This window comes from Numida meleagris, chromosome Z (assembly GCF_002078875.1).
Source record: "Numida meleagris isolate 19003 breed g44 Domestic line chromosome Z, NumMel1.0, whole genome shotgun sequence".
Lineage (NCBI taxonomy): Eukaryota > Metazoa > Chordata > Aves > Galliformes > Numididae > Numida > Numida meleagris.
In genome coordinates, this window is record NC_034438.1 from 37,508,567 (window position 1) to 37,533,603 (window position 25,037).

Genomic DNA, 25,037 nt, shown 5'->3' on the forward strand with positions numbered 1-25,037 from the left:
GTTTCCAGGAGGCGTGAGGAGTTGTACCGGAGGGGTAAACATCAGGTCAAGTCCAGCTTGAGCTGAGTGTCGCTGCTCTGAAATGGCAATGCTGTGCAGACTTAGCAGTTCACTTTGTAGCAGATCCGTTTGCAGCCAGTCTGAAAGTAAAAAGGAACATGAGAGGAGCACGGATACAAAATGGCAAGTTAAGAGGGCCATTGAATTCCACCATAGGGAAAAAATGGCACCCATTGACTTTATCGACACTCCCTGAATGTTGGTGGAGACCAAACTGTGGATGTGAGCACAGTGAGGTGGTAGGTGGTGTGTTTCAGCTGTGGCAACAGTGACAATGGTTCCCCTTGCTGGTGCAGACTTACGAGCATGGCATGCAGGCTCTTGTTCATGGCTGGTGAAAATGCGCAGCTCATGGCGATGACTATGTTGAAAAATATAATATTTTGAAAGCTTGTGTTTTATAGCTGAGAATTTGCATTATCAAATTGTGTCATTGTGTCTCCTGTATGGAGACTAGAAAACAGCTTAAATATTTGGACAGAGACCTCTTCTTACAAGCTGGAATTTTAGCTTCTAGATTGAGTAAGGTCCCAAGAGGCTGTGCTTCTCTTTCCAAAATATTTCATATATTGCTCTGTTTGGCAGCCCCAAATTGTTCAGAATTGAAAGGGAGCCAGTTGTCCACCTCACTGTGGTGAAGCATATGTGGGCAAACCTTGCCGTTATTTCTTCTATATCACTTACAATAAATGAAATTCCCTATTCTGGTGACCAAAAAAAAAAAAAAAAAAAAAAAAAAAAAAAAAAAAAAAAGGAATTAGAGGTTTTATTTCTGAGATAAAAACCCCCATCTCAGATTGCAGGCCAGATGGAAGAGCAGCTTTGAGCCACCCTCACGATAATTTCTCTTCCAGCCTCAGCTTGGTGGAGATTTGTCACTGCTGTCACAGCAGTGGGACTCTGGGCAAAAGAGAAGGAGGTTAGGGAAGTGTTGTTGCTGTTGTGAAGTATTTTACAGGAGAAAACAACTACAGTGAAAAACTGTACAGTTTTGCTGCTTAGAGCACAAGTTCAGGTTCCAGGCCTTGGGTGAACATGCCCTTTCCAGATATGAGTGCTTTTGTTTGAGTAGGTCTATGAATGACTAACAGCATTTGCAGGGCTCTCTGAATGTTGAGATTAGAACCCTGGATATGGAATATATAATACTTCCTAACTGTATGGGTACAAAAGAAGGAAAAAGGCAGGAGTTTCCTGCAGAAGCAATGAACTTGTTTCAACCTGTGGATAAAAATGAGCCAAGAGGAACCAGAATTTAGAGCTGTGGTCATACCCCTTCCATGTGTAAATGCACCAAAGGTGCATAAACAGTATTGTAATCTGTGTTGATATTTTGTTTTGTTAAAATGTCTTTTGGTACTCTGTTGGCTTGCACTGGCATGTGATACAAGGAAGAAAGCAGAGAAAATATCAGCATGTTGTTTCAACCTTCTCAGGCTGAAATGTATTCATTTTTTCTCTGAAACATCATTTCCTCCGCACTTTGTATTGTGACAACTTAAAACACTAGAAAAACCCAGGTTTTTTGTTTCACTAAATAGGAAGTATCTCTTGTGTTCCTTTCCATTAGTTTGAAGAACTTGTCTGCTCATATTCTACTGCATGGAAGTTTCAGTTGTAGTTTCAGAGCTTAATCATATCTGTCAGTTTGGTGATCATAAATAGATACTTAAGGTACATTTAACTGACAACTTTAGCATTTCTGTTTCCTCACAATTTATGAGGATACTCACATGTGAATGTAGATGAATTCACTTAGCAATTATGTCCTAGATTTTCTTAATACTGCCTTAGAATATGAAATTGCAGATGGGATAAATGCAATCCAAGGACAAAGGCTAGAAAACTTGGCCGTTATTTCAATATATCCATTTTCTCAGCTTGACAAAAGAAAAGAAAAGAAAAGAAAAGAAAAGAAAAGAAAAGAAAAGAAAAGAAAAGAAAAGAAAAGAAAAGAAAAGAAAAAAGAAAAGAAAAGAAAAAGGAAAAGAAAAGAAAAGAAAAGAAAAGAAAAGAAAAGAAAAGAAAAGAAAAGAAAAGAAAAGAAAAGAAGGACTAATAAATGTTAATCTAATGTGTGTATGTAGATGCTTTAGTTTGCTGAGATTCCACTGTGACTATAGATATTTCCATGAATTATTTTATCCTTGAATAAATGTAGCATAGTACTATTAAAACTTATGTAGATATCCATTTAAAATTTTCAGTGTTAAAGATTACTTATAAAGGGAGTAGGTCTTCCCTGCCCCCATCACTCATTCTCCTTGCTTTTCACCTGGCAATTCCTCAGGAATGTTCCTCAGTCTCGTTTTAAAGAGATCATGTCTCCCAGCTCAAAAAGGAGATTACAAAGATTTCCCAAGAATAAAACAGCTAAATTGCCAACAGTCTCTAAGGTGGTTAGCTGTGCAGTCTGGTCTTTCTGTTTTTACACTGCTTTTCCTCTGAGAGTGCCTGTAAGACCTGGTAGTTAAATTATAAAAAACATTTTAACAAGAACATCCATAATGATAAGTTTTACTGTGCTATATTTCCATAGTTTAACTATTCTCCAAGTAGTCCAAGGATTTGGAAGGTCTAAGTAATTTCCCATTAAGGGGAAAGAGGGCAATAAAATTTTTAATAATGCTGGTGTTACCTTACTGTGAGAGGCACTGGCAGTTAGTGAGTATGAATTAAATTCCATTTAAGAGGTTAGGGATCTCTTTATTTCATTGACAGTTGTAAACTAAAGCTGTAGCTCTCACTATTATATTGCTTTTCTTATTATTATTACTGTTATTATTATTAATTGTTATTATCTGAGAATTGGTCATGCTTGGAAGACACTACATTATGGTTTTGAAACTTAATTCTGTGGTCTTAGTTTTGCCTCTTGAGTACAAGGCCTCTGAGGGAGTGCAGCCGTTGAGCATTACAAAGCTTCAGGCCTTTCTCCTTTTGTTGGAAGGCAGAACCTGTATATTCCTTCAGTCTCTTCTGAGTGGCCAGTATGCCCAAGTTGTAGGAGTGCAGTTAGGCCACATCATCATTCTGCTGTGGTGGATGTCCTCAAGGGGTTCAAGGTATAGTTTATCCTTAAAACAAACAAACAAACAAACAAAAAAACTCTCCAAGCTAGTACAAAACAAAACACAGAGACTGGGTGATGTTGAGATCTGTGGATCTGTGTAGCATGAAAGCAGATGAGAACTTATTTATTTTCCCTAAAATACAAGAAGTTTCTGTTTGTGCAGTTTCATGCAGTCGTAAAATACAATTATCTGCTTGAGGTGTATCTCTTCAGTAATGTGTGTTCTTGTGCACAGACACAGATACTATTGTGTGCACATAGTTGTGATTCATGGTAGTGACTGCAAAGTCCCTAAAAGGTATGTTTCCATTACAGGAGTACTCTGGTATAGTGAATATGCCCTTCACTGTTCATTGAGAACTTAAGGAGCTGGAGTAGCATCACTTCCCAGTAGCTAGTATCTCAGCCTTGTGTCAGGCCACTCATGAGTCCCAGTAACATCCAGAAACTGACTGATTAGACCCCTTTTGACTTGTGAGAGAGTACTGTCACCCATATTGGTACTAACTCTGCCACCAAATTTCAGTGGTTGATACAAATAATAATAATTCAAATATGTGCAACAGTGGCCTGATGCTAAGAATCATTCAGTGTCCCACAGGCTGTTAAACTGGGAATAAACTCTTGTTAATATGGTCACAAGTGATGCAGCAACACAACTTTGTAGAGTAATGTCCTTAATTTCCTTTAGGGCTAAAATCGGCATGGAAGCTGCTTTTTGTTCTGACTGAGGCTGTGTAATAGAATCATAGAATCACAAAATCATAGAATGGTTTTGACTGAGGGGACCTTAAGTATCATCTGGTTCTGACCTTCCTGCCATGGGCAGAGACTCTTTCCACTAGACCAAGTTGCTCAAAGCCTCATCTATCTGGCTTTGTGCACTTCCAGTACTGGGGACATCTACAAGTTCTCTGGGCAACCAATTCCAATGCTTCACCACCCTCACTGTGAAGAATTTCTTCCTTATATCTAATCTTAATCTACCCTTTTTCAGTTTAAAGCCGTTATCCCTTGTTCTATCACTACACTCCCTAATAAAGAGATTTTTTTTTCAGGCCCCAGCTTTTTTGTAGATTTCCTTTAGGTACTGCAATTCCGCTTTAAGTTCTCCCCAGAACATTCTGTTCTCTGTGCTAAAGAAACCCAACTCTGTCAGCCAGTCTTCATAGGAGAGGTGATTCAGCCCTCTAATCATTCTCATGGCCTCCTCTGCACTCCTTCCAACAGCTCTATGTCTTTCTATTGCTGGGGGCCCCAGACCTGGATGCAGTACTCCAGCTGGGGTCCCATGAGAGTGGAGTGGTATACTGGTCACAATTCTTTTGATGCAGCCCTGGATATGGTTGGCTTTCTGGGCTGCAAGCACACATTGCTGGATCATACTGAGCTTCTTATCAACCAACACCACAAAGTTTGTCTCTTAAGCCACTCATCACCCAGCCTATATTTGTACAGTGCTTTTACTCGGCCTTACTGAACTTCGTAAGGTTCCCGTATGCCCACCTCTGAAGCATGTCAAGGTCCCTGCAAATGACATCCCTTCTCTCCACCTTGTCAACTGCACTACTCAGCTTTGGTTTCCATGACAAATTTTCAGAGGTTGAACTCAATTCCACTGTCAGTGTTGCCAACAAATGTTAAAGAGTGCTGGTCCCGTTACTGACCCCCTGAGAAATGCTACTTGTCACAGGTTTCCACTTAGATATCAAGCTGTTTGCCTTAACTTTCTGAGTGCAACCATCCAGCCTATTTCTTATCCACCAAGCAGTCCATCTATCAAATCCTTATCTCCTCAGTTTAGAGACAAGGATGTCATACAGACTGTGTCCAGGTAGCTGACCTCAGTTGCTCTTCCTTTTTCCACCAACACTGTAACTCCACATTCGTGAGGAACAATTTGCCCTTAGTGGAGCCATGATGGCTGTTGACAATCACCTCTCTGTTTTCCACGTGCTTTAGCATTGTTTCCAGGAAGATCTGCTCCATGGTCTTGCTGGATGTAGAAGTGAGGCTGATTGGACTGTAGTTCCCTGAGTCTTCCTTTTTTGCCTTTGTAAAAACTGGAGGTATGTTTCCCCTTTTCCAGTCAGTGAGGACTTCACTGGACTGCCACAACTACTCAATTATGATGGATAGTGGTTTAACAACTTCATTCACCAGTTCCCTCAGGACCCTCAAAAGTATCTTATGAGTTCACATGGACTTGTGCACATTCGGCTTCTTTAGGTGGTCTTGAAACTAATCATCTACAGTAGGTGGTTCTTCATTCTCCCAGTCACTGCCTTTGCCTTCTGCAACTTGGGCTGTGTAGATCCTTATGTCACTAGAGGAGTATGCTGTTCTATGGACAAAGAACTTCTGTCTGCTCTGGCACTTGCTCTCACAACAGACTTAAGTCCACAGTGGACCATGTGTGGGTGATCTCAGCAGACCTAGGATCCTTCAGCTCTTTGCAGTGTCCATGAGAAAGCTTTCCCAAGTATGTTTAAAGAAGCTTTGTTCACAGTTGTGCCTGTACAGACATGAGACACCTTTCAGACAGAAGACAGTATGGAGATTAGTATTCCAGTGCTAGAATATTTAATTTAGGCTTAGTCAAACCAATTCATATTTAATTTGTGATAAACCAATTTGTTTTAACTGAACATTAACACATTAAACATTGCACTTAAACTAAACATAAGAGATTCTTCCTGAAAAGGAGATACTCTTGTATCAACTGAACAGAGATGACTATGACTCTAGTGCAGTTTTTCCCATTAGATGGACTCTTTGAACTGTAGATACAATTTCTTTTGTAAAAAGATTCTCCTTTCATTCCCTGTTCCACTTACATTTTTAAGATAAAATATACGAGTGCTTTGTGAGAACAAAAGAAAATCTGTCAGTATTTCTTAGTTTTACTTTGATTTTCTCAGGATTTTTATTTTCTAACACTCTAAAATCATATTTTTGGAGTTCTTCAGTGACTTGTATCCAACTCTCCTTGAGCCTTTAATGTTAAACAGCCAAATTTCCTACATTTGTATTTTTATAGATAAAAATTTAAAATATGGAATCTTTGTTGCTCCATCTTTTTTGATGGTTTCAGTCAGATTTATTCGTAAAACCAAGACAGTTTGCCGAAGTCGCTTCATCTTTTAACTTGAAATAACAGTAAGCTCAGTTGTCCCTTTTTGGTTCACCATTAAAGAAGCTTTGACTAAATTGTTGCTCATCTTACAAGACTTCCAGTTCAACAGAAGGTGAAATTTCACATCTTGATGAGGTATTCTCCCTAAATATGAGGGTTGCTCCTAAAGTAATGCCTACTATTTTATTGTGCTGGTCCACAATATCAGAGGTGGATGTTGGTGGTATGGCAGTAGAAACTGAACCTTTTCACCAATATTCTATTACATTTTGTTGCCATGTGGCAGATGGCAATAGAGGGGCAGTCTGACAAAATGACATCTGACATGAAAGCGTGTATGGAGCTTAGGTGTGTCACTGCAGAAAAAAATGGCACCCACTCACATTCATTGATGCTTGCTGAACATTTCTGGAGACCAAACGGTGGATGTGAGCACTGTGAAAGTTGGTCTGGATGGGCAACATTTTTGTAGCAACGATGCTGTCATAATAGCTGTGAAACAGTGGGTCACCTCCACCAATGCAGATATTTACAAGTGCAGTATACATACTCTTGTTCATGGCCAGTGAAAATACATAGCAGCTAATGGTGGTGACTGTGCTGGAAACTACTGTGTTGTATTTGAGAATTTGTTCTCGTGCTGTTGTTCTCTTTGTATCTGTTGTAGTTTCCATGGACATAAATAGAAGGCATTACTTTCAGAGTGACCTATGTGCTGAATGTTTGTTTATAGGTCTGTGAAACTGAAGTTTCATGTTATGAATTTTTTTATGTTGGTGAGTCTGGAAGGGAAATTTCTTTATCAAATTGTGCAGTCTGTCTCCATTTAATATCTATATTGTTACTGTGTGATGGAAGGATGAGTAAGAAATACTATACTCTTGTGAAATTTGCAACTTTGCCTAATTTGATTTTGTACTTCAAACTAGTCTCTATCTTATGAGGTTAATGTTTCCACCTTTCTTTATTCTACTTTTTCTTTGACCACCTTTGGCCAAAGGAGGAGCCTGTGCTTGTTGTATAGTCTGATGCTGTGAACATGCTTTTTATAGGTTAACTATATAAATAACAAAATTGAGTGCATTTACAGTACGGCTACTTTAGCAAACTGGATAGAATGCTTTTTAATGTCTATATAGTCATTTGATGATTTTTATACTTGCCATTTGAAGACAGTTTCGATGTAGATTGATACAGAATTACTTAAAGTACTGCATATAAATTAAACATTAAGAAGGTAGATACAGACAGACTAAGCAGCTCAATTATAATCTTTGGTTATGCAGTTAATGCCTCAAGGACACTCCATCCATTTCATATCATATGTCCTTCTTTTGAAAGATGATCACTGGGTTCAAGTAACGTTTCAGCACAGCAGGAAATTGCATAATTTATAGACCTTTAAAAATGAAAAACAGAAAACCGCTTTCCATAAATTAAATCTCCCTCTTTTTTTCATCTCTCCCCTTACAGATTGGAACACTGAAGGATTACTACCACTTCTACCATAGTAAAACAATTAAAAGGTCAGTTCTCTCAAGTAGAGGTACCCACAGCTTCATTTCAATGGAACCAAAGGTAAGAAAATCCATCTATGTATTGGAGGCAAAAGCCTTTGCATATTTTATATGAGATGTTTACCTGAATGGTATATAACATTACAAGAACTGACACATTATCTGTTTGCTAAGATTCTGCTTCCAATTAAAATGTAGTGAAGACAATACTGTGCTAACAAGAATGTGCTATTCTTGGACGATAATGTCCAACATATTTATGGAGCAGTATAGGAATTTTCTTAATGTACAAGTCACTGTGCTTTGCCTTTCTACAGAAGCACATGTGTAACTCTGTAAACCAGTTTTTGAAGTGAAGATGAGCAGTATAGGATGGTGACAATGTTTAGAAGAAAGTTTCTCATTTTTTTTTGGTGCTCTTTTTCTACAGTGTGTGAGGGATTAAAATAAAAATCCTTTCTGTGGTCTTTTTTGGTAGTTCCCACAGATCATAATTTTAAGATCTGCTTGATTTATTTAAAAAATAATAAAAGTAAAAGACTGTTTGACTGCTGTACGTGTATCTGTTCCTGTGAGTGCCAAGACTAACTCATCTTTCAGATAGCACTGCAGTTACAACAGGTGATGCTGCAAGAGTAAGGGAAAGTGTTTGCATCTTCATCAGCCCATGCTGTTTCCCATGCGCACGGAGGTTCAGCAGTTTACGTACATACAAGCTCACATGCACGTACCACCATAACTTTTTGCTGTTACACCCTTTTGTGCCAATGGCAGATGGCCCTGTTTACCACAGCCAAAACTGAGAGGAATTCTATGGCACAGCACAGAACAAAAACAAACATAATTTATTTTCCAGTATCTTCTATGCTTTAGCATTTAGGTCTTGTCCCATATTCTGTATTTTGTACTGCTGCTTGTACAGGAGCCCTTCTGCCCAATTTCTGAATTGCTGTTAAATATCAGTGCAATACTGAGAAGCCCTAGTGAGGGCTGTGCAGGGCAGTCGGCCCTGTTAATAATTCTTTAACCAAAAAGAAGCTGACAGTCTAATACCATCATCTGGTAACGTGTTTGATATCAACCTTTTCATTGCTCCACTGAATTTGCACTTGGAGATTATTGTGCAGCCATAGACACATCAAAATATGGACAGGTATTCATAGACTAAAGCCAGTTTGTTTGTATAACATTTCAGGATTATTGAAGTAGACTGGAAATTCAATTATATTGTATAAGCTGGACCTTTTAAAAACAAAAGTTTTAATCTTAAAAAAGGCACATTGCATGGCTTTGAGAGTGTTAAAGAACTGGTATTGTATGCCATTATATTTATGATTGTCACTGTATCTAATGCCAATATTTGTGGCAGATTAGATGGCATGTGTATTTGTGAATAAGGAAACACTATGGTTTGTATACTTTCCAAATCATTTAATGGTAGTTTACTTAATGCTTAAAATCCCTTCTGTGTATTATGTACACACAGTTGCTTGCTCTGTGCTTGCTTTAGATGTGAATCACTAATTTGCTGCTTTATGAAATTTCAAATGATGGAACTTTTACTGAGGGGAAATTCCTTGCTTAAGTTACCCATAGAAGTGAAAACATTTTGATATCTGGCGTTTCTAAACTGCTTATGTGGATTGTGTTTGATTTCACTGTCTGACTGTAACAGGGAAGATAAACAGAGGTATAGGATATACTGGTAATATATATAGATAATGTAAAATGCTGCTGTTATGGATTTCATTTAATGAATTGCTTTGATGATCTTTGGCTTGATCTTTCTTCTAGAAAAGAATCTTGACACTATTATAAACTGTATGAATAAGTCCAACAGGGAACATAAACTGAAGGTGTGTATATTACACATTTTGTCAGTTGTCTCAGCATTAAATGAAAATTGCTTTGCATTTAAATGAAAAGATAAAGGATGTGCAGTGCAACATGATTTTGACTACTATCATCCACATCTTTGCCTGGAAATTCTGTAGGTTGTCGCTAAGAGTTGAAATAGATCAGCTAGTTTTAAGAAGAGATGTACTAGTGAAGCTTTAATGTTCATAACATAGATTGTCGTGTAGAAAGTTTGAAACATAGCTGTCTCCACAGCATCTTTTCTATTCTTGGCTATAATTGTATGGTGTTTTCTACATGTTGTTAGAAAAGCAAAGTGTAGTCAGTGTCAGAGCAAAGGTTAGTATCATTCGTCAAAGCTAAGCTAAGCACTACGTGAAATCTACTACAGAGGCTTCTGGTCTCTCCAGCTGATGTGGTATTTATGGTTTGCCTTTGGCAGAGGTCATTGAAAGCCCCATGTGATGAACTGAGAGCTTTTTTTAGCTCCGTAGAGTTTGCTCAGTTTTGCTCAGATTTGTGAAACAAAAGGAGCAGGATTGAAATGGAATGGAGAAGATAGACAGAGTCAGTGCGTAACTGAGAAGTATCATGAAGCTCTAATTCCAATATAGAATGAGATGATTCCAATATAGAATATAGATGAGTTTATTGCTGGTAGGCTCTCTGCTGAAATCAAACTAACAGAAAATTTCCAAGGGAAGGAAAAAAAAATATGGTGAACCTCTAGGTTTGTACTAGAAGTGAAGTGATGATACACTAAGTGAAACGGAGGTATGCAAAGTAGGATTGCATCCTTGCTCTGTAAGTCGAAATTACAGATCTAATGAAGTATGATAGTTGAAGCACCTTGCACATAACCATAATATGGGGAAGTTAAATGGACAGCATACATGTGAAGGCTGTCTTTTTATACAAGAAACTATTATGTGAGATGAAGAGTTTGTAGTGAAGGGCTGTGATAACAAAATTTGTAACTTGTATGGAGGAAAATGTTCCACAGTATCAAATAGTATAAATGGCAAAGTAATTATCCTAGAAGAATAAATTTTTTCAGTGAATGAAATGCAGTTTTAAGATTGATAAGATGTTCAAGTCAATATACATGCAAACTCAACTTTGTTCTGTTTTGCTTATGAGGTTCCCACAGTGCTTTGCATCATTACAGAGATCTCACACACACACACACACACAAAAGTGTGGCAAATAGGAATGCTGCAAAGTCTAAAAATGATCATTCAACTTCCAGTAAAAACTACATTTACTAATGGGGAAAACATTTTACAGCTTTAGCGTTTGTCAGTATGAAGCAAGATGACATCTTACATTTTTTTTATGTTCACTTTTTTCAGGTAGGTTTATTTTGAGTTTGAACTCCTAGCTGCTGATCCAGATTCCCTCATCCTTTGAAAGTGAAAGATTTCCAGTCTCACTTTCATTGAAATAAGCAGTAATGCTACCTAATTTCAATTACCGTGCTCAAACTGTATTTTGCAGAAACGTTATGCCTTTGTCACCTCTGCTCCAGGATCAGAGTACCTGGTGGAAACACTGCTACAGATATCTACATTTCACCTGGTCTCACCTAACCATGCACAGAGCAGTTCTGTATGACCTAGTGACACAAAGTTTTTAGAGTGTTCTACCTCTGCCATCGTGAGTTCAGTAGGGTTGATGGCAACACATGTAAAACATTAGCAGTCATATCTCTGAGGAGCCAACACCAAGCGGTCTGGGCAGCCCTCAGAGGATAAAGAGTAATAGCAGAAACCTGCCCTTAATACCAGTAGAATACTGTGGATATTCATGAGACGGCAGAGGGGAACACAATGGGAGAAGACAAGAGTAAATGTTTTACCATGTGGCTGTGTAGCAGGGGTTGTGCCGATTCACTCTGCTAAATAATACCCTGATTTGGTGCAGGAGATTGATGGCTAAAGAGATGGAGAAAGGATGGATTTCACCACAAGGTGATGGTCTTGCTTTGGTAAAGAATATGCCACTGCTTGTGGAGCCTGTCTTGCGCAGCAACACATTTGATCACTGGATTAGAATGTTTATTGCAAATAGAGGAGAGGGTCAAAACGTTCAATATGCATCATTAAATTGTGTTTTCCAGTTGTTTGTGAATCTAAATGTGCTGAGATTGGAGTGTGAGGTTGACAAAGGAAAAAATAAAACTTCAAATTATTTGCGTTTCATGTAGAAGACACAAACTTCAACAGGAACAAAGAATTTTATTATCGCATGAAAATCCCAGGCTTTTGAAAGCAGACTTCTTGTTCTGGAATCTTAGAGAAACTCTTGATACAAATGCTGTTAATGGGGAAGTTTGTGTTTCATACTGGCACTGCTAAATGCTACCTCATTAGCAAAAAAAAAGATTTTGTTAGCCAAACAGAGCAACAGAAGTGTTAAACATTGGGACCAGGTGAGTTACTGATGTCTGCCTAGGTAGCTGTAATCTGCGTTAGCACTCAGAGGACAAAGAATCGATACTGCATGGTAGCGAAATAATAGGAGCTGTCATGCTGACTTCCATGTTTAGAGTTTAACTGTGGAGCTTTAGTTAGTTGTTAAGCAATACAATATTTACCACTGTGGACTCTTTATTTAATTGCCTCAAAAAGCTTTAATGTGAGTAATCCTTTAGCTTAGTCAAAATCAAGAATCAAACTTGCTGTTTTAGGGAGCCTATTGATAGTAAGTTAGAACATGAACAGAATCACAGTGTGTGAGAGGCACAGCAACATCTCCCTTTGGTACCTGTCTCAGAGTTTTAGAAAGTTTCATGTAAACATGAGCAAATAGACCTGCAGCTAGGATCTTTTTGAGGGGCTTTCTGAGATAGAAGATTACAGCTCACTGACAAGCAACTGAATCAAATCCTTCTATAATTAGCGCTGATCTAAGCTCATCATGTTGCTGTAAAGTTTGCATGAGACAGTTTGTATTTTGTTAGTGTTTTTTTGTCAGTGAATGAAATGCTTTTGAGGCATTTCAAACAGCATTACCTCAAACTATGCCTTTGAGGTACTTGTTGTGTTAGCCTTAGCTTACCACTTCCTCCACCAGCAAAAATCTTTGGGAAAGTTTCCTCATTGGGAGTCAATGACAGTTGTACTGCGCTGAGGCTGCAAGACAGCATCAGGCTGATTTCCATTAGTGACCCTCCATGGACTGCCGTTTGCAATGTCACTAGACCTAGAAGAGAAAAGCATGGTGACAAACCCCGGTGGGTTTCTTCCCCGCCTGCACCAGAACAACACTTGAAGCACTGATGAGAGTGGGGTGAAACACCTTGTCCTTCTGGGGAATGAAACAGAATAGAACAAAATAGTTCAGCTAAAAGGGACCTTTGAAGATTATCTAGTCCAACTACCTGACCTCTTCAGGCCAGGCATAGCTAGGGAATAGCAACCTAAAATGTGGTGTTCCTTTACAGCATGTGGGACATGTTTGGCCTGTGGATGATGCAAACTCGTCTCAAAGCTAATCCTTGTGTGGCAGCAACCTGAAGATGAAAGGCTTAATCCAGAGCACTTTCACATAGTATCAAGTGAACATACTACATATGTGGCCATCCCCATGCACTGTGCAGGCCAAATACATTGCTGCTTTAGCAGGAGTTGATGGTTCTTCAATTAGCAAATTTTGCTGAGTAATAATGATTTATCTTCATTTATCTGCAATAGGAAGAATTATTTAATGAAGTTAATCATAATGGTAAAGGAATTGAGGCTTATTTGTGAAATTTGTTAATGTCTAATTCTATTATGATTTTCATATGATAGCTGACTTTTCTATTAGCACTTAAGAAACCCTCAGAAATAATCATGGCAGCTACCTAGTGGAATTACCTTTTGATGTTTTCTACTAAAAGCAGAAAAATGGCCAATATGAATTCTGTGTAATATAGTTTTAGGAAAGAAAAATGGAAATACCCACTCTTAGAGACTGCCAAAGTGTTTCTTGACATAGATTGTTTCGTTTCATTACCTATACTTACTTCAGCTTCATCTCAATTATTGCACCTGCCTCAAAGGGTTTTGTCCCCTCTGTTCCTTAACTGCTTGTGCATTAAAAAGAAATGTTAGCTTTCAGAACATACCAATTTTCTGGTTACAAGGTCATTTTACAGAACTCCCTGGCAATGTCAATCTCACTGTTAGCTGTTGGGCAAGAGTTAGAGATTAGTTTAGAGGTTTTATCTGGCTCACTTCCTAATTAGTGTAGCAAACGGTTTGAGGAATGAAAAATAAATTCAGCAGAATTGTGTTCTCTTGCTATTTTCATGAAGTTATTTTCTTAAGCTGGTACTTAGCTGGGCTGGGAAACTGGAAGACCAGTTTTGAAGTAGGAAGGTGTGGGGTTGAAATTTTGACAAGTAGTGTGCTATCAAAACCTGATGCATGAGACCAGGTACCAAATATTCCATGCCATCATGAAATAGTCTACAGAGATTATGGTAGAGCTGCTGTTACAGTCTCTGTGCTTCACTGTCAATGAAAGAAATGGTGTCAGACCCTAAAGGGGTAGGCAGTGGCTCAGCTGTCTCTAAAAGAAGTAGCTAAACTCTCCTGAGACACGAATATTCAAAATGAGGCAGGTCGTGTTGGTCTCTTGAGTCTGATGAATTTGGACCTTCTGGTTTTGGAAAAGTAAAATTCAAAATGCAAAGTGAAATATAAAAGAAATGCTATGGCCTAGAGCTTTGCAAGAGATTCACTCTATTAAGAAAAAACCCGCAAACTATTCTGAAATTTGCAAAGCAATCTGTATCTTAAGCGTAAGTATTAATAACTTTAAAAATTAGCTGGATTTTATCTCAGAGCTGTTTGAAAATACTGGTGACTTTTCAGAAATTCTGTTCTTTGACCTCTCTGCACTTGGTGAATTTGAGGAGCATGCCAACTGGACTCCTTTGCTTTTGCTTCAGGGCGTGCGTTAGGCTGTAAAAATATATTTTCAATAGATATGTAGAGCAGAAGTTAGGATCAGTGGCAGTATTTGTGACTACAATCTAGATCTTGTTACAGAATTTTGTTTAGGACCTTTAAAATTACACAGAAATGTTCATTAGAAGGAAAACTTCGCCCCAAGGATACTTGCTGTATAGAAAGTGTAGGGTGCTCTTTCAGTTTTTTTCTATGCTATATGGGGAATAAATATTCTTGAAATGACTGTTACGCAGTGCTACATTCATAATTGGTCAGATTTAAGATTAAAAATCAAATATCCCTCTTAAGTTTCTTGAATTTGAGGAAAAATCAGAGAACACGGGTTCATAGATCTTTTCACTGTTACTAGTAGAAGTTCAACAGAAAACTGCCTTCTGGTATCTTAAAACCTAGATGTAACCTGTATCCATGTGATAGCGGTCACAATTACCATGTGCATTCAGTCTTTACTCAAACTGCGGTGCTGTCCCAACGGTGGGTGAATTCAGGAAAACGTCCAGTGCATAGTGCGCCTAATTTCAAATTTTATGTTGGCGTTAGCATTTAGCATCTCTCTTTAGAATTTAAAAGTACTTAGGGCATAAATATTTGTTCGTGAGTACTTGCGCTGGTTCCTTCTTCATAGTCTTTAGATATTACAGCCTTTCAGGATATCGTAGTTGTGAAGCTGAATGCAGGTTAACAAAACAACAAAACCAAGGAGGGTAAGCTTCTGTCCCTCTGCTGCTTTGTCAGAAGACCTTTTGGCATCAGAGGCATGGCAGTTTCACAGCATGGGTGAAGGCAGAGGAAGCGACTAGGGCAGCATGCCCTGCAGTGCAGTGTGTCATGCTAGGGGAGTCTTCAGTTGGCTTGGGCAAGGACTAGTAGAAGTCCCAGCCACTTTTGCTGAGACCGCAGAAGGTACACACTGCATGCTGTGCAGCTAACTTAATTGCCATCGTTAAGTTCTCTTGTGTGCCTTAATTTATCTAAATGCTTTCTAAAATCTTTGCATTCAGGGACAGATTGTCTCAGCATCTCTCTGCCAGGGTTTCTAAGCACATGGCTGTTGCTTTCTTGCATAACCGCACATCTGCCTGGTCAGCTCTCCCAGTACGAGCTGGAGTGCTCAGCCATATTCAAAGTGAGACCTTTAACGAGGAGCGTGCAGTGCATATACAGCAAGATCACACAGGCATGTGCAGCTCTGTTTTCGTAGGTGTAAATGCTGTAAGAAAGAAAAAAGCCTAGAAAAGAGGAAAGTATTACAGTCTCACAATTCAGGAACTGCTAAAGGATTTTGGTCAGCTTTAACAATGACAGCATCACTCTACATGAATCTGTGTGTGAGAAATTTAAGCCTATAAAATGACTATTTCCTCACAGCAGTTATAATCATGTAAGAGCAGAAGATCATAAAGGAAAATGCTTGTCAATCCCTAGTCTATCTATGTTGTTAAGTGTTAATAACATTTCAATTTCTTTGTAGTTCCAATGAAAGGAGTACATGCTCCTCCATTTTTTTTAACAACAAAATGGATTTATAGGTAAAAAAATGAGAGGGTGACTAAATGTTTCGAAAGAAGCCTGGAGAATTAGTCCTTTCATTTCTAATCTCTCTTCTTGGAGCTTGCCAGGGAAGACAGCGTTTCTGACAGCTGCAATGGTCTCATGTTATACAAAGTGTTTTTTGCTGTCATTAGAGACAGTTTGCATTGCTAGAGGCAGAGAGAGAGAAAATTGCTGTTCTGGCTGCTGGAGTATAAAACTGCCAGATATCAGCAAGACTCAGAAGAGGAGGAAGTGCAGAGATCCTAGTTTCGAACCAGAGAAAGATACACAGTTCTGGAACAAGCTGATCCTGCAGGCCCAAATGCCAGAATGTCAGATCAGAGAAAGAGAAGGGTTGAAATAAAACACTGTGGACAAGAGCATCTCACAGCAGACTGTCTAGGAATGTTACAGAGCAGCCTTTACACACCATTTCCTGAGGGAATCCAGCTTCATCCGATACTGATGAGATTGGTTATAGTGCAGGATATTCATAGAAAATGGATTAAGCTTGTGTTTTGTTTTCTTCTTTTCTCATGCATTTGGAAAACTTTCTGGCAGCAATATATGATCTTGATGTAGTGCATCAACATTTTTATGCATCTCTCTGCCTGCTTCTGTCAGACAGGGCAGTCACACTCAATTCCAGTGGCAGTTACCTCACCCAGATATTTTAAATTGTGAACAGCAAGTAAAGATGGTACACACAGATCATTTGTTATATCAAGAGTTATTAGCAGATAATAAAGAGCAGTGCAGGGAGCTGGAAAGACATCTTTCTCCAAGACATAGTGAAAAAGAATCCTCCCACTCCAAACTGTGTGTATAACAACCTGTGTTCTTACAGGATCATTTTGAAAGGACAGTGTCTCTGGAAGTTAGTCATTTTCCTTGACAGGGTGTTGTATTTCAGATCAACAGACCCTCAGCTGAACTTGTGCTGCGGTGCTGTGGCTTGGAGGAGCTGAGCCCTATGGGGCTCAGATGTGCATAGCAATCACTGAGCCTCCTCATCCTGCCTGCGAGCAGGACCATGCTGGCAGTGCTGGAGCACAGACTTCTGCAAGTGGCATGTGTATAGTGAGCACTCTGGATGTGTTTCTGGGGAAATGTTTTGGTCTGGGTGTCGCGCAGAGTACTGTATGAACATAGGCAACATTTTAGTAAAAGAAAACACTCTCATTCTAAATCCTTTCCCTGTAATCCACTTTAAGCAGTCATATCCATTGATGTGTTGACTGTTGCTTGTATAAGCTGTGTTTAACCTAGATTATTGTTTTCCATTTTTTTTGAGGAGGAGTAAATTCCTTCACTCCCATTAACTGAAATTCTAAATAAATATGGGGACCAGAATATAGGTTTATCTTTGTTTTTATGAAAGATCCAGATGAAAAATTTATTTTTAATTATTTTTACCAAACTCAGCAGGAGTCTACTCTGCCCAATAATAGTTACAACAACTGTATATAAACATATAATAAAGCCAGAATTTCTCAATTTTAGACAAGTTTCTGTTTTCCAGGGTGTTCCTAAGAAACTGTTTCTCCAAAATACAGTTGCCAACAGACTCAAAGTCTGTAAGACCAAGAGGAAACATTGTGGTCATCCTGTCAAACCATCTTTGACCAGATGTCATATGGCTCCCTGGAAATGATTTCTGTTTGAAGCAGAACATAGCTTTTAGAAATCTTCCAATTTTAATGAAAACATTCCCAGCAGTGGAGTTTCCAGAAGTCTTTAGGTTGTTCCATTTTTCCTTTATCTGAGGTTATCTAGCTTCAACCTCTAGCTGTTTCCCATTGCTGTTCCTTTACAACAGTTTGGCAGCCTGCATACATGTTTCAATGCTGTAATCTGAATAGCAGATTTAGAACCCTAAATTTCCCTTTCCCCATGTAGGAACACCTCTGAGAAACACTTCCTTCTATATCTGTTTTTCTGTTAATAATTTCTGTGGTGCTTTCTGAGGTCCTCACCATGTCAGCATGCACCCCTTGTCTTGGGTGCAGGAAGCTGGCAGTGAGATTTGCCACCCTGCTCAGTACACACGTAGGACAACCTTGCTTGTCATCTTAAGAACCCAAATGCAGTTTGCTAAGGTGATCTGAAGGAGGCATCATTTGAAGTTCCTGAAATGTCTGCCCTGGCAAAAGCAGATATCTTCTGTAGCATATCTTAGATGATATGAAACAAAGTTTACGTTCATTTCAGAAGATGCATGTTTGCACACTTGAGAGTATTCATAGCCTGTTACAAAGAATCACATTTATGTTAGGTCATTTTTAAGTCTTTTTATCCCAACAGAAGTCAAAGTATGTCAAATGACATACACATAGATAACAGAAATTTTGGCAAGACTGTACAAACCAAACTGCAAACTCTTGTGAGTAGTCTGACTGAAGATTGAAAAGCTTTGCTATATACAATTAAAAATTCTGTCCCATAAATGAGAGCCATGGAAAAAATGCTTTTATTTTTCTTTTTCTCAATTTGTAATATGAAGAGTGTTGTGAATTATGAGCTTTGAGAGATTAATACCTAACTAAGGGACTGTTCTTGGCACGTTTCTCATGTCAGAACGTGCACAGGGACTGTCAGGGAGTTGCAAAGCCAAGATACTGCCCTTGTTTCACTCAAGGCTTTAAAATAAAGAAGAGCAGTAAACAGCAGGTTCATTAATCAAGCATCACTCCAGCTTTTATGTGGTCTGACTTGAAGAAATTGAGAGATACCCCCTCAATGGAACCACTGTCAGCAGTTCTTGAGGTGTGAGAATAGTACTTCAGTTGAAAAAACATTTTCTTTTCTTCAGCCTACTGGATGTAGGAAAGGAAACTACAGTCCTTTTTCATTTGCTTGCAGGGCTGGACTGTAGCATTTCCTCAGGCTGGCTGCATGTGTCTTTCATGAATAGCTCTGCAGATTATTTCAGAAGGTGATGATGATGTTTAAGAGCTCCAGCAATCACTTTTCATAGCGCCTAGCTTCACTGCCAGCTGCAAGCTGCAGGAGTTCAGGACAGAAAGAACTGCAGTGGAGCTTGAGCCACAGAGGAGAAGAGAGATTAAAACAGCAAATTCTTAAAGGACACAGGAATTTTCCTCTTTTTTTTTTTTTTTTTTGCATTAGTTTATGCTAGAGGAGACGATGTTAACGACTCTCCCCTCTTGATTGGAAGAAGTGGGTGAGAGACATACAGGCTGGCCATGAAAGAAGTAGGAGTAGTCCTCAAGTTGTGCCGTAAAGGCATCTGAAATGCCAAAGAGCTTTATTTTCATAAAGAACAAAACCCAATTGTCTTTAATATTTTACAACTCTAAAATTGAGGCTTGAGATAAATACTTTTGACCCAATTTTGAATTCTAAACATACACTTTTTATTACACACTGGGAATAGAGTGGGTTCAGGAAAAAAAGAGATGCTTCTCTTACGATCAGAAATATACTAACAGTATAGAAGCAATACCAAGGCAATAAAAAGCCTACAAATGTGATAAACTTTTCTTGTGGCTTAGAGTACTCTGAGAACACAAAACTGCTTGATTTGATATTTACTGTATGCTTTGTGATGAAGATTTTCCATAGAGGATATGTGTCAAAGCATTCAGTGTTGGCAAAGTTGCTAAGCAAAAGTGCAGGAAATAAACTGAATAGTAGATGATACTTTCTCCTTTGGTAGAGAGAAGCAGTATTGTATAGGGATGATTTCAAGGGGATTTTGGCTAGTGAGGAGGCTACTCCTGAAAAAGCATCCTATGTTTGCTTTGGTCAAGACTGGTGTACGACTTTTGTGTATTATATATCACTTAATTCTGAAATACTTTTACTGCCTCAATAATTCTCACTGTATTTGGTAACCTGCAGTGGATATCTATGGTGGTAGAAGCCACAGCAAACTCTTGACCTTTGGAATTGCTGTGGTATTTTTGACATTTATATTTGACCCATTGAGAGATTTGTATTCATAAGAATTCATTTTGTAAGTGATCTAAGGCTAGCTGAAATTAGCACATGCAGATGTCTGAAGAACTTACATCATTTGTGATAAGAGTTTCAAGGACTACCCCAAAGAAAGAAAAGATTCATCAGAAATTTCTACCTTTTTTTCATATATACCATTGTCATTACAGTAATACAAGCATAAACCTCAAGATATTTCAACTGCCAAATGTTAGACTCCAAAGCTAAATAAGTTTAGAGAGCTTCAAGTTTTACTCCCTTGTAGATACTGGATTTGGTATCAGCCTGTTATTAAGAGGATATGACTGTAGACCAAGGCTAGATGAAGCTGTGATGTATCAGTTTGCATCCGGAGTGGTGTTAGTACTAATCCTCACACCGTATCGAAATTCCAGATAATTATACTGTCCCAAGACCAGATATACTTACATTACTTGTAACAGAGTAAACAGACATCAGTTATAGTAGTTTTTGTTTTGTTTTTAAAAACTGTATTCCGTTGTAGCTCTTGAGTTGTTACGAGGGGAGCTGTATGAACCAGCGTGGTAAATATTAAAGTACATTGTATAAATATGAGAGTTACTTTCAAGCTGGTACAGCAAAGATTTTTCCTTACTTTTCCAAGTCTGAGTTACCTTAGAAACAGAGCCAGAAGCATCTGAGCTGTCTCCGGCACTTCAGTCTGCAGAAGGGAGAATCTCCTGCTGGCTGAGACACACTGCCCAGGACAGCCAGTGCTGGGGACTGCTGGTAGCAGCCACCTGGCTCCCTGTAACTCATTCTTAGCTCTTCTGCAAAGCTTCCATGTGATGCTCATCCTAAATTGTGATCTGCTCAGAAGTCTGCTGTGGCACAGGGAGGAAGACATGGGCAGAGGCCACGGTCGTGTTCCCTCTGCACCTGCTGCAGTCACATGTATGAGTAGAAGATATGCAGAGATTTCCCCAACAAGAGATGATGTTGGTCTGTAAGTGACGTTACAAAATCTTTTTGCCTCCACTGCTTCCACTGTTGCCTGCCTTTCCAGTGGGATATACATCCTGGCTGGCAGCAGACACTCTGAGCTCCCTCAGAATTTCAGTGTGGTGCCTGCATTTCCTAGCATAACAAACTGGCAGTGAGCTCCCGTGGGACAGGGGAGGTGCACTGCTGCCCCTGCCTGGGCTGTGCCCTTTTCTCTGGCGTCCGTTCCTTACTTATTCTTCCCAAGTCTTGCTCCTAATGCAGGAAGAGACTTCACTGCCACACACAGCTGGAGGCAGAATTGTGTTGATGCTTGTGAAGAGTTCTGAGATCTGGAGATGGGGAGGGAGTGGAGGAAAGACAGTGGGTGTTTCAGATCTGTTGCATGCACAGCTGTGGATGAGGGTACCTCATATGTGTGGTAGTATTCCTGAGTGGTGTAATGGGTTACTTTTGTATAGCAGAGTAGGTAGAAACCACTTAATTCATAGCAGGACTGCCTGGCTTTTCTGTGGCTATGAGATGGAAAAATATGCATTGAATTTCAGCTTTGTTCCACAGGTCAGGCTGCTGTAGCTTTCCCTGCTGTTGTGCAAGATGTGTATCTTTGGGCAAAAGTAGTAATTTCGCGTGTTCTCTGCAGCCTTCTCTCCACTTCTGCTTTTCTTTCTCTACCCAGCCTGTCTTAAAATCTACTTCTTTTTTTATGTTGCTTTTATTCAGATTACACGTAGCATAATTATGACAACTGCTTTGATTGTGGATTCTCTTTGACCCTTGCTGAAGAAGCACACTGTCGATCAGCGAGAATGCATCACTTAGCACTGCTGGATTCATTGGCTTTTCATCCAACTTTAGACCCCTGCAGTTTGTGAAATGGCATCTGCAATAATTTTCCAAGCTCTTGACCTATGTCAACAGCTACTTTATCCAACTGTCTTCATCTATTTTTATGTGCAAATTGACTGCCGCTACTGTGAGTCAGAGCATACTGATAGGTTAGGAAAACAGCCTACTGTTCAATTATTTAAAAAACATGCGATTCCTCTTAAGCAAAGCAATCCAACCTTAGGAGTTTCACTTCTGTGGCTGCCCGCTGGCAACAGGAGGTGTGCCAGTGGCCTCCCCAGCCCTCCTGCATCGCTGAGTGATGGCTTCAGTCTCAGCTCTTCCACAGACAGGTTGTGTTCCTTGGAGACTGGCATATCCTCCTACACTCCTTAAGTCCTGAATTTTTTGACTTTTTGTTTTTGTAAGAATGTGAAATGTGAAATACAAATGGAGAGTGTTGTCAAACTGCGTGCTTAAGTAGAGTCTTTCACAGAAAATTTGATGATGGTACAACTCATAATTGACTGTTTCTGCTACCAAGAGCAGTCGGAACAATTTTTCTCTTACATCCCACGATGGGCCAGGCACAGTCTTGGTTTCTGTCTCTGGCAGTGCCAGCCTCTCTCCTGTCCTTTTCTTCACCCTGGGACTCAAATAAATGTCAGCACTGAGTTTAAGGAGCGAAGGCTGAGGTGTGGCAGGTGCAGTGTGAGCCATCCCCACAGAGAATGCAGGTTGTCTCATGGTTAAGTGTTGCCCCTTTTGCTCATTCAGCCTGACTCCATGCAGATTCATTGCTAGCTTGGTGATACTTTCCATGTGCCCTGAGTTTTCTCTCTTCTTTCTCTTTATAGTGTTCATCTGGCACTTATGTTCAAGTTAGCTGAGCAGGAATTTCTAATTTCTTAGAGGTGCAGGACAGACTGAAGTGAATGATGCATGATTACATTTGAGAGTGGCACCTTCAGCAACTCCTTTTCATAAACTGAACACCCACACCTCCATGTTTAATTCTGCAATGTAAAAATAATAGATTTTGATATGAAATGCATACATTACTTCAGAGTTAGGGTGTTCCTTCCCTGTGCATTCTTTCCTCGAAATGGAAAGGAATATGCCTCCAACTTGGTTTTATACCTGCTCCCTTTTAATGATAACATTTTCACATGCTGGACTTGGCACATTTTTAATCAATTTGAAAATATTTGTGCAAGCAGACCCATGACAGACTCATGACATATTTGAAAAACAAAGTAAGTGCTGTTTCACAAGGTTGTCTAGTATTTGTATTTTAAAAATCACACTGCTTTGATAATAGGTGGATTATTTTTTTCAGCTTATTAAGTTTTCCATTTGTTTTTCAAACTTTTTTTCACAGTTTATTACAGTAAAGGAGTTCTCACTGCTGCATTCATACCTGATGCTACTTTTTAATGAATTCTGTTGAATAAATGAGAATGAAAATTGTAGAAAGTAGTTCCATTTCACATAGAGATAACATTTCATTATGTTCTTTATGCCTACAGAGAATGAAAGAGTGATGTACTAGAATAAGCTCGGAGCAACTTTTATTCCATAGCATTGCTTCATGGAGGTCTGTGAAGAAGAGCTGTATCGTGCATAGAACAAGCCTATGAGTGAGGAGGCTGGAAATGACGATTTTTTTAAAAATGGTTTGGTCTCCAATCTGGCTTGGCTTTGATTTCTAGACATTCAGGAAATGGAACTTTCAAAGCTGAAGTCAATGGGAAAATGTGCACTGTTCCCCCTCAGCAAGTGTTACTTTATGGAAATGTTAAAATGCACCTCATTGTTCGCATAGAGTCTCCTTTTGGCAAGAGATGGGAATCTGTATAATCAATTACTTCAGTGATTTTCCTTCAAGGCCTATAGGTTAGGAAGTGTAGACACTTCTTAAAAGAAAATATTTTTATACAAATGAGCTCTTTTCATACAGAATCAAACAAATCCAAGATATACCAGGGATTTGACAGTACGCATGCATGAATACCCATAAAATACTCAAAGGAAGTACTAAAATAAGTGCTGAGTCTTGACTTAGTCTTCGTTGATATAACCCAGTAACTGTACAATGTAACTTAGACTGAAGACTACTGGCAAGTTTTTCTCTTTATTTGTAAAAGAAAATAAGCAAGCCTTACGGTTCAGTGGAGTGTTTTATTTCTGTAGCAGAGATATTTTCTGTAAACTAAACTTTATGTACTGACCTCTCAAATGAGAAAATGGGTTTCCTGGAATCTTTTAAATTATATCCTAGGTGGGTGTATCAGTGCATCCTCAGTATAAAAATAATTACTAAGCAGATCCTGACGGAAGCCATTTGATAAAAATCTTGCAGACAAGGCTATACCCAGAACTGTGATCAAGCCTGCTGTGTTGCTTAGATTTGCTCTGGCTAGCATCCTGCACTGTATCCCTCAAGACAGTACGTGGTCACTGTACGTTAATGGTCATTTTGACTCCCTCTCCCCCTTCTACTTATTTGGATATCTGCAGATGCCAAAAGTGAGTCCTCCTGGTGTACATCGTATCTATCAATACGGAGCTACCTGCGCTGTCTTCCCGTGTGCGTTCTCATGCAAACATTCTATCTGCATAAATCTGTATTTGAATGAGACTAAATGGCTATTTTATTTATAGTAATTTTACATGTACATGAAATTGTCATTAGGCCTTATGGGAAGAGTTACATTTCTTTTTCTGGCATTGGGTCTGATCGTGCATGCTTTACAGCCCTTCTGCAGAATTACTCTTTCATATGTTTTCCCTAGCTTTTCTAGGAGCTGAGGAAATAGGAATTATAGACAACATCCAGCATGTGTTAGGGGCAGGCTCTGTGACAAATACATAATCTGTAGAACAGTCACTTCATTTTTTTGTTAAAAGGTGGTAAATACATATCCGTATATCACTAAAATCTTAACCATCAGCTATGCTGGCTTGCATATTATTGCATACTAACTCAGATGATACAAGCTCCTGTACAAATACATGCATGTACAGAAATATTTATTATATGCATATACAGAATTCTTTATTTGTCCTATTATTGTTCACATTAACTGGAATGTCACACTGAGACAATAGTTGTGGTTGCTTAGGCTAAAGGGCTGTCTGATAAGAGT

General features: G+C 39.0%; 1 protein-coding gene across 2 annotated transcripts in view; it reads left to right on the forward strand.

The window, feature by feature from the left end:
- The window catches only part of PCSK5 (proprotein convertase subtilisin/kexin type 5), a 261,474-nt gene that overhangs the window by 19,847 nt on the left and 216,590 nt on the right, over positions 1–25,037 (forward strand). For both annotated transcript variants that reach the window (XM_021380737.1, XM_021380739.1), the window contains exon 2: positions 7,743–7,847. In XM_021380737.1, the coding sequence (XP_021236412.1) occupies positions 7,743–7,847 (105 nt within the window). The remainder of the gene's footprint in view (positions 1–7,742; positions 7,848–25,037) is intronic.